Source organism: Haliaeetus leucocephalus, unplaced genomic scaffold (assembly GCF_000737465.1).
Source record: "Haliaeetus leucocephalus isolate CR32 unplaced genomic scaffold, Haliaeetus_leucocephalus-4.0 Scaffold657, whole genome shotgun sequence".
NCBI classification, from domain to species: domain Eukaryota; kingdom Metazoa; phylum Chordata; class Aves; order Accipitriformes; family Accipitridae; genus Haliaeetus; species Haliaeetus leucocephalus.
The window spans coordinates 4288638-4299230 of NW_010973093.1; the positions used below are offsets into that span (position 1 = coordinate 4288638).

A 10593-nucleotide genomic window follows, 5' to 3' on the forward strand; every position below is an offset into this window, starting at 1 on the left:
TCACATACAGGATATTTTCAGCTACTTTCTGGCACACCGTGAAAGAGCAGTGGAAAGAGAAAACCCAAAGGAAGAAAAAATCCTGGTAGACCATGTAACACACAAAGTGATCATTTAATTTCTACTCAGGGCTTTCATCAGGAAGTGAAAGCCTAATCATGTATTTTCAAAGCATCTTAGCAAAACTGGGAATGCATCCTAGCAAAACTGAGAATACCTCCTGCAACAGATACCGTGAGTTCAGCTGAGCCCAGCCTAAACGTAACCCACCAGCCGTGCAGTGCTGGGAAAGGTCTTGCGCATCCCCATGCACTTCTCCTGGTCAATGAAGAGTGAGTTGGCTTTGACGGCCAGGTCATGCTCCAAGACCGACTTGGCACGAACCAGCGTTTGCAGCGTGTCCTCGGCGTCTCTCAGCCGCTGCTGAAGGCTCTGGATCGTCTCATCAATTTCATGGACCTCATTGACAAGGCTGGAAAACAGCAAGAGACCCCCGTTAACAGTCCCGTCATGGGGTGGTTTCTAGCATGGTGTTGCTGACGGGCCCCTTGGGCACAGGATTTCCCCCTTCACAGTGCTCGGACTAACTCGGATGCCCCATTTCTGGCAAATGCATGGGAAATTCAAGGGCAGAGCTCCTCCGGACCTCAGCGGGGAGGCATAGTTAAGTTTGCTCTAAGGCTTTGGCAATGTGCAGCCACGTCTCCTGGGGCAGCTCGCGCCACCGGGAAGAGGGATGAGCAGCTGTGGTTTCCTGTTCCTGTTTGGTTTTGCAGGTTTGTTGGTTCACCCTCCTGGATTTCCCTGTGCAGGCGTCCTCCCCACACCCACGGATGCACACACAGCAAAACAGGACAGCTGGGAGAGGCTAAAAGTGAATGTGAAACAAGTGGAGTATGGAAAAAACAATGGTATGCGAGATGCTGAACAGGCTCTGGGGCTGGCTTTAAATCGCTTTTAAAAGGCTTCACGTGGAATCGTGCCCAGAGGGCTCCCAGGAGGGGATGTGAGGTTCGGGGTGCCTCACAGGGAGTGCTGCTGGGCACTCAGGGCAGCCTGCTCCTCCACTGCCCCTTGGGATGCAATCCCAAAGAGCGCACTACATCCTTCAAAGAATTTCCAGGGTCCCCAGGGGAAGGGAGGACAGCCCTTACTGCTTCTCCATACGGTGCATCCTTTCCTGCAGTTACCCAAGAGGAAGGAACTAAGTGCTGTCGGTGCAAGCCAGTCAGAGAGTAAAGGGCTTATCCTTCAAAACCGAGCACATCCAACCACCGGGAAGCAGTCAGGAGAGAAAGTGAGGTTTACCCAAGTGGGAAAAATCCAGCCCCTCATGGGGTGTCATCAGGCTGTACCCAGCCATAGTGTACAGCCTCCTTTGTGAGTGAAGAGCTCTCCCAGCACCCAAAGGTTGGGATACCTGCTCTTTGCTTTTGATTATATCAGTGCACTTATTGAAGGACTATTTAGAAAAAAACAAACCATGATTAATTTTGTCATCCAGTGATGCTCCCGAGTGCAACCACCAGTGACTCAAGGACCCTGCCAGCCCTGCGCTCCTGCCTTACCGGAGCTGGGCAGTGTCCCGGCACAGCTCCACGTTTGGTCTCCGCGTGCGCTCATCCAGCCGGGTCTGAGCCACCTTTAACGGAGGCCCTTTGTCCCTAATGGCTTTTCGGACGGCTTCTATGTTCATCTCAATCTGGAAGATTTCCTGCAGTGTCTGGTTTGAAGAAGAAACACATGCATAAATTAAAAAGACATTGCCAAGTGACCACATCATTTCCCTTTTCTCCTGTCTGTTTGCAGAAATAACCAAGTTCAATAAGTAGACCCTGGGCTCAGACCACTGTCACTCTGCCACATATTGATGCACAGATCCAGCAGATATTTCTCTTCAGGGAAAAGCCTCTCTCTGCTGCTGCTGTCACATCAGAGGAGGTTTTGGAGCAGTGATGGATCTATTGAATTACCAGCTTCCCAAAATTACTGCTTTCAGTAACTGATCATCCATCAATAGCAACTAATAGAGGGAAAGTTTTTAATGGATCCTCATTTAAGGACATGGCATCAGCCTGCAGCGCTGCAAGCCCAGTCTCCGCTTAGTTAATCAATACTGTGTCAAGCACTTTTCAGGAAGCTTTCCATGAGACCCACCGGTCCAAGCCAGGTGCCCATCGCTGATCTCCACTTCCTCTGCTTGGCAGAGCAATGCAGGAAACACACGGGTAACCGCGTAGCAAACACAGACTGCTGAGACTGAAAACATGTCCTTGGAGGAGAATTGAGCCTGCAAACCCCCCGGCAGGCACCCAAGCAGAGGCCCAGCAAAGACTTTCTGCAGGGCAGCCAGCATTTCTGAAGTAACTACCAGGAGATGCAACCAGCATTTACATTTTCTGCTGGAAATCCCTGTGCTGCCAGGCTGTCAGCTGGGATGCACTAGCAAAATACAGTATCCCTTGAGATGAAGTTAGCGTGCCAACTCATCCTGCTCCAAGAAGAAAGTCCCCAGTACTTTGAGTTTCAAACAGGAAACAATACTATAACCAGCATCTTGGGGCGACCGTTCCTCTTCTTGGGCTGGGTCTGCATGGAGGGTGGTGTCACTGGGAAGTGACGGTGTCACACCGAAAGGGAAGGGTTCAAGCTACCTTGGCCAAGTGGGTCTGAATCTTGCTCTTGGCGTCGGCTGTCTCGGCGATGCGGTTAGTGAAGGCGACGTTCACTGCGTTGAACTGGCGCCACATCTCGTTGGCCGTCACCACCAGCAGGTTTTCGATGTTGTCCCGCAGCTTGGCGGAGGCTGCCCGTTCGCTCTGGGAGCGGAGGATGTTGTCATCTGTGAACTTGGCCCACGATTCCGGCACCGAGAGCCTGGGAGGGGGGAAGGAGAGGCCCCTGGTAAGCCCGTGCTGCTAAAGCTGGCTGTGGCAGGCAAGCACCCTGCCAGGGAGCAGCATGGATTAAATGTAGATTAAATCTATGCTCTTAATTTGACCACATGAAAGTGAAACATCTGGACACCATTTGTTCAGTAATGCTTATCAAATGATGACATGTTCGTGAAGACAACTGTGATACTTATGAAAGCTCAGACAAAAAAAAGATTCCCCCAGAAAAACAGATTTTAATCAGACCTCATATTTAGACGTTCAAGGCATTTAAGTGCCAAGTGATTCACAGCTTCACGACAACACGCAGATTGCAGTCAATTCATTTTGCTCATAACTTATTTCAGTTTCATACTAAACTGAATGAGCATTAGATAATATTCAATTCCCTGTCTGTGCATTCAGGATGAAGTTCACGCCTGTGCAGTAGTCCAGAACAAGGTCAACAAAAGACTTAAATACCACATAAGCTCCATTTAAAACATGCTGATCCTCGGCACATTTTACCCCCCTCTGAATTTTAGTGTCAAACCTTTGCAATTCATTTGCCTGTCTAAATATGTCTGAGCTCTACTGTGAATAATTATTCAAACATTAGAAAAATTGAATCAATCTATGCCCCTCCATTAGCTGCATGCAGCTGTGTGAGCAGTAGATTTATTCCCTCAGCCCTTTGCCACTTAGGGCATATCTCTGCAAGTGCTGGTTTAGGTCACCATTCATTTACTCCAGAGCCAAAGCCGAATTCCTGGCACCCAAAAGCAGCTGAGCTCTGTCCCAGGACCATGCTCTCTATATCTTCTGTGTCATTTCGGCTCCTTGCCAGGCCGTCTCCATGGAGGGGTGAACCCCCCAGACTTTACATCAATGAAGAGCACTCGGGCAAGCACTGACACATCTTTGAAAATATGCATAAACTTAATGAGCTGTGCAGAGGTGCTGGACTGAATTCATTTTCAGGCTGATCTCTGAACCCTGATATAATGTTTAATTAGGTGGGACTCGCTTTCGCCCGCTGGATGTTTGGCATCCAGCTAAAAGCAGAGGGTTGTTCTCCCTTTATGGTGAGTGGAGAGAAATGGCCCTTCCAAGGTGGATGTCTCCATGCAGGATGGATGTGCCATGCAGAGACACATGCCTTTACAGTGGGCTGGGGAAAACCAGCTCCCTGCCAGGGAGAGGCACCGTGCATCCCGGGGACGGCTCAGTGCTCGTGTGCTGCCCAGCGTGCACTCACGTGGCATCAACCCGCTCCACCCCTCGGTAGTAGCTGATGCCATCAGAGGTGTTCCTCAGGTGGTGGCACTTGTCATCGATGCGGTGGGCCGCCTGCTTGTTGGCCAGGTCCCTCTCCAGCTCATGCTGGGCTGCCCTGTTGGACCTTTAACACACAAACAGCAGTCATCAGTGGGGACGTATGGGTGGAATGGTTTCCTCCCCATCCTCCTTGCCCACAGCTCCCATCTGGGCAGCCACGTGCTCCCACGAGCATCGCTGCCTGCTTCCCATGGAGCCTGCACAGGTTTTATGCCTGCGGGCTCTGGGTAGAGGTAGGGGTCTGCTGGGGGTTCACATTACAACTGCAAACACACATCAGCCCTACAGCATGAGATAAGGAGCTCCTCCTTACGCGAGCTGGGCTTTCGCCTTATCCAGGTACCGCTGCATCCTCTCCTGGCAGGACCTGATGACGTCAACTTCCTGGGCAAAGGCAAAGCATGACCCCATCAGCATCCATACTCAGTCATCCTGGTCACACTCATCCCCTCGGGCCTCTCCAACTTTGCACACAGCAAGAACTTGCCTGCTTGTCTTTCTGCCCAAGGCAAACAGGGAGTGGAGAAAGTGCCCCCCAAGCCCAGCGCACTCGCTCGTGCAGCTGAGCCTGCGCGCAGTAACTGGGAGGGGACAGAAGGGTGCTGTGGCTACAGCCATGGCCTCTGAATTCACTTTCAGAGTGGGTCGCCAAGCGTTTTTTCATCTTGACATCAATGTCAAGTGCTGGGTAGTTCCACTATAGGGAGACAGGGACAGATCCTGACCAGATACAGACAGACACAGTGGTTCCCTGGACCAGCAGTGCCACGCATCCCTACCCCCAATCAGCATTTCCCCTTTTACTCCCAAAATGTTTTCCTCCCCAGGGAGAAATCTCATCCATATGGGACAAGAGGAGATAGACTTGACTTTGGTGTGAATCCCCAGCCATTTCTAACAAACATTGAGCTCCACCAGAGGAAGGCGTATTGCTCTCAGCTCACTTCACTCCAGCACCAATCTATTGCATTTGTGAAGCCCCAGCTACTGGAGGCAGGTGATTAGTGCTCCAAACCCAGTAATTTTTAAGCCCTCCTGTCTGCAGGAGCCAGCTGAAAAGCACGGCCTAAATGTGTCCCAAACACTTAAAATCCAAAATGCCATTATGGAGATAGCAGCTCTGATTATTTTCCTAAAATCTCATGACCTTTAAACTAATCTTTTAATTTTTTAGGGCCTGACTCATAAGAAAAAATATTCTAACAGAGCAGTGGCTTCACAGTCCCAAGGGCTGCAATTTCCTTCCCAGTTTTATGATGCCTTTGCAGTGATTGTATTTCTCTGTACCCTGTGTTAGGATCCCATCTTCTGTGCCAACTCTCATCGTGTTTGCTTTTTATTTGTAATTTAAAGCAGACTATATAAAGGCAGGCAGGAGTGCACGTTTTTATGATTTCTATAAAATACATTACCTAAGCACACATAGCAGCAGTCCTACTGCAGCCACACTGCTCTGAGCAAAGCAGAGCTGGGGGTAGATGTAATATCTTTTATTAGACCAAGTAATATAGTTGGGAAAACCAGACAAGCTGTCGGGCACACGCTGCCTTCTCCATATCTGCGTGTGCATATGTGTGTAATATATACAGGTATGGGATATAGATACAGAGATACATCATACATATGTGAGATAGATACATATAGATCCTGTTCTGGCAGGGCTCTGGAAGGCAGGACAGTCTCGCAGACTCCTTGAAGAGGGACAAAGGACCCCGATATGATACACAAACACTGGTTTTCAGCTATTCCTTCCTCTGTATGGGCAAGTCTTACCCACACTGTGTGGGCATGCTGCTGCGGGGGGGAACGCCGTCCCCTGGGCCAGGAGGTTTTGGGGGTTTGAAGAGTTTAGCACCTCACCAGCACTAAGGAGCCAGTGAGGGAAAAGGGCTGCAAAACCTGGTTAGGGTAGTTTAGGTTAACACCTCATCTGTGTTGCCAAACTTACTGTGAAGAGCTGTTTCTCAACGTCATCGTGGACTAGGTCGATGCCCATCCTCTTCTCCCGGTGAAGCAAGCACTCCTGAGCGACCTGTTGGGGACATGGCATAACTGCTGGCTGCAGGGGCAGGGTTCCCTACAGGGATGGTCCCCATGTCAAGTAATGTAAGAAAAGAAATTATAGGTGGGCACAGAGATGACAGCATGGGAAAAAAGCACCCAGGGCAGCTGGTTTAGCTGACAATGAGCAGCCGAGCTGCAACATCAGCATTAAATCAACACGAGGGAGCACACGTGTCCCTGGTGCAACCACAGCTGAATGCGGGGACCTGTGTCAGCCTTGATGCTGACCTCACCTGAGCCTTGTAGTAAGACATGGGCTTTTGTCTCCCAAACCAGGATTTTGGATATACCGCTTACAAAAATATTTAGTTACGCAAATACTGTTCTGATGTGCTCAGCATGTGCTGATAGGGGATGCAGCAGATAGCCAGGGATTTGTTTATTACTAACTTAACTAATGGTCTCTTAATAAAAACTTTCTAGACGTTATGGAGTTGTAATGAAACTTAATTAGACATTTGAATGGCTGCAGATGTTTCAGCAGTAGGTTACAGCTTGCAGCCCACTGGACAGCATGCTTACCTGGAGAGGGGCCTCCGTCTCAGCCAAGGCTCTCTCCAGTCGTTTCTTCATGTCTGTGAGTGCATTGGTCTCCCCGATCATCTCATCCAGCTCACGGCAGAGCTCTGACTTCCAAAATTCTATATCATTGACACGGTCTCCCAGGTTTTTGGTGCTTTCTACTTGGGTTTTCTTTGTCTGCTGATATTTATCCTGAATCATGCGGGAGGTATCGACTCTCAGACGCTCTGCGTTGTGCCGGGAAGTCTCCGACGCTTTGTAGTTGGTCAGGTTGGACCTATACCAGTCATCAGGGGTGTACCGGGTAAAGAGGGTTGTTCTGTTGGAAACAAAAGGAAGCATCTTGCTGGGGGTTAACTCCTGGGAGCTTTTGGAAAAGGGAGCCAAAGTTGGGTTGATGGCAGCTGTTTTATAGTAGGCGCTGGGCATCCAGGGGAGGCTGAAGCTCTGAGGCAAGGGGTAGTAAGGAAAACGGTTCTTATAGCTTGAAGCCATGGTGCTGATGGCAGGCAGAAACTTGGTAGGTGTTGATCTTGGATGGGCATATGTTGCTGTTAAGGGGGAGCCAGCCAGCTCCATTCCTGAACGCTGCTATTCAGGTACGTGTCCTGCACAAAGGAGACAGAAGAAGACAACCTCACTCAGTAGGCTCCTGCACTTGCCTTACTTCTTACAGCAAGACATGCAACTTATAATACAGTGATGCACACAGCACCCACACATTGCCTGTACAGGCCTAAAACTCTTGAAAGCAAATCCCTTCCGACAGCATCCCAAGCATATGTATATATAAGGATTTGACTTTGTTGTTAGTATCTAGCATCAGGTCTTGAAATGCAGAGAGAAACAAATCATGGCTGCTATGGAGAATGGCAGATATTATGCCTTCATTTTCCTTAAGTCTGTCAATCCAGTGAAACTGTAGTTGCTGATTCTCTGCTGTTCATTTGTTTCTTTTGGCTGGCATATCTGCTGATCTTACAATACTTCAGATACAATTTTCTCTTTAAAAGTTCCATTACCAGCCCCATAGCTTTGGACACACAGTTGCTACCACCCCACTGCCATTTGTGGGCAAGGGACTCCATCCTCATCATCTCTATCTTCATTTGCATTAAATGCTCAAGTGACGAGTCTGCAGGTGAGCCTAGCTTTGCAGGACTATATCCAAATTTGAAAAAAACCCATCTATTTCAACCTAAAAAGAACAGCCATGTCTTGACTTGCAAAGGAAGAAAAATGTCTATGGCTCACACGATGTAAAATAAATGTGCTTAGACAGGAGATATCCCACAAAGTCTTTTCAGAGTGGCTTGTAAACACCAGCCTTACAGTAACCCTAGGAGGAATGGCCACACAGGAAGATTTTGCTACCAATAACTGCATACGGCACTGTGGGTGCTATTGCTCTTTTCAGATTGAGGTTATCCGTCAATTATTATCAGAAATATAATGCAGAGGGCCACCAAATGTACGTAACACACCTAACCTGAGGTATGTTGTGCTCAGTGTGAAGTTGTTGTGTGGGGTGTCACAACAAGACAGAATAAGTCCCCATGGCTGTTGTAGCCAGCTGCCGTGTTGCAGGGACCTGTCCTTCCCCTAAAACCATCCTGTCCCCACTGCTCCCAGCCCGGCTTAAAGCCCCAGTGAAAAGTTAGGACACCGGTGTGCTACAACAAGATCCCTGCATAGGAGGGGGGTTTGACATGAAGCATGTGCTAAATCCCAATTGTTACAGCATGAAATCAACTTTATTCCTTTAAAAATGTTCACATGATGTTCACATGAAATAAACTCACTTTTACTCTAGAACAAAGTATCTACAAAAGCAATCACATGACTAGAGGTTTAATTGCTCCTCCTGGGCTACCCTGATGACTTTGCACATGTAGGCGAGCTGAGAGAGACTGGCTTATTTTTAAAATCATAAAACCCTTGGGAAAGAGAGTTTCTTTCATTTTACTCACTTGTGCAACAAAGAATGCCTCTTTCTGGACAAGGGCAGGACCAAGGATTCACGCTTTCCTACTGGAAAGCTTAAAAGGCGATAGATGGGAGACACACAGAAACAGGCAGGCTGTGCCTGTGAGTTACTGTTACTGTACACCGATGGTAACCCTCTTTAATACCAGACGCTTGCAACCCATTGACTCTCTTGGAGCCATGCCCATTTACACCAGGTGATGAGCAGACAACTCATTAAACTGCACGTTTTTCAACATCCAGGTATGGGGACAGGTGACCTAGAGACATTTTGCATCACCAGTGCCTGTAACGGTTTGATGCATTCAGATGAACAGTGTCTTGAAATGCAGCTGTTAAATAAACGAATGGCAAATGCAGGAGAATAACAGGTCCTTTAGCTAGGGCAAATTGGGAGAAAAATAGGGATGAGTCAGAGGGGAAAAGTGCGCAGCCTGCAGCTGGGAAATCACTGAACTTTGAGGACTGTATTTTCAAGCCTTGCCCAATTTTGGCCATGCTGGCATCGGCTGCCCCAGTACCTGACTTGAGAGCAGCATAGCTGTGGGCACTGAGTCTTGCCCCAGGATCCAGCCTGGCCGAAGAGGCTGTGGGATAGGCAGCGGGAAACTCACACCCTCAAATTTAGCAAAAAAACTTTCACAAACACGACCCTCTGAGCCAGTTTGGCAGAACCGAGGACAAAATGTCTGCGCTCAGGTCCAACAAAAACCACTGTGTGTGCCGGTTCCCACAAATCAGTCATTTCAGCCCTTTTGTCCCTGCTAGGGATAAACGACTGTGCTTTCCCTAGCTCCACACCACTTATTTATACCTGAGAAACAGCATTCAGAGAGTGGGAGACGGCTTCCCTGGCTCCCACCCCTGCAAATAAATTATTCTCTTTCAGATACTGACAGACACGCGTTTAAGAAGGGGAGGAAAAAACCTTGGGAATGGACTGGAGTTACTTTTCCCTGCATTTCCAGCTGAAATAAATGTCCCTGCATCCCTCTCAGGATAAGCCATCCCAGGGTGACACTTTCTACCACCCCTGAACATGGACACATGCTGGGAGCTGCCGAACACCTAGTTTGGGTACGTTTGGATGATGTAAGAGATATTGGGGCATGGGGAGGGGATTAGCAGAAATACCTGCTTTTTTAGTCCTCCCCTCCCGGTTAAGGAACACACTCACCCTTAGCTGCCTAGATGGAGGGTGTGCTCCAGGGATTTGGGGGTGCCCGGGGGGGGCTGCTACTCACCACTGTGCTGTCGGTGTCGGTGGCAGTACTGCCAGGTGCTGCAGCATCCCTGGTGCCTGTGTCAGTGACACAGGGGACTGTTGCCACGGGCACAGGGTGCTCAGTGACCGGGTTCTGCCTGGGCAACTCCCCGCAGCTGCTATGGCAACCTGATGCAGCCACTGGGCAACCCAGTGCTCTTGATGGGCAACCCAGGGCCACTCTTGGGCAAGAAAATGCCCTCACGTAGTATCTTAGTTCTCACCCTGGACAACTTACTGCCCTCGCTGGGCAACTTTGTGCAGCCCCTGGGCAACCAGGTGCAGCTGTTGGGCAACTCTTGAGCAGCTGGACAACACAGCTAGTCATATGGTTTAGTTTTAGGTAGTCCGGCAAGGAGCAGGGAGTTGGACTCGATGATCCTCATGGGTCCCTTTCAGCTTGAGACATTCTATGATCCTATGAACTCAGTGCCCTCAGTGGGCAACCCAGTACCACCCCTGGGCAACTCAGTGCAGGCTCTGTGCAACCTAGTGCCTTTGCTGGGCAACTTGATCCCATTCCCAGACAAACCCCCGTGCCATCAG

At 49.3% G+C, this 10593-nt stretch overlaps 1 protein-coding gene across 1 annotated transcript; it reads right to left on the minus strand.

Moving 5' to 3' along the window:
• Positions 1-255: 255 nt before the first annotated feature.
• On the minus strand, positions 256-7376 carry TEKT3 (tektin 3). Its single transcript, XM_010579432.1, has 7 exons — positions 6798-7376; positions 6160-6243; positions 4525-4595; positions 4132-4275; positions 2655-2877; positions 1569-1723; positions 256-472 (listed from the first exon to the last, which is right to left on the minus strand). The coding sequence occupies exons 1-7, from the start codon at positions 7374-7376 to the stop codon at positions 256-258; spliced, it is 1473 nt and encodes a 490-aa protein (XP_010577734.1).
• Positions 7377-10593: the final 3217 nt, after the last annotated feature.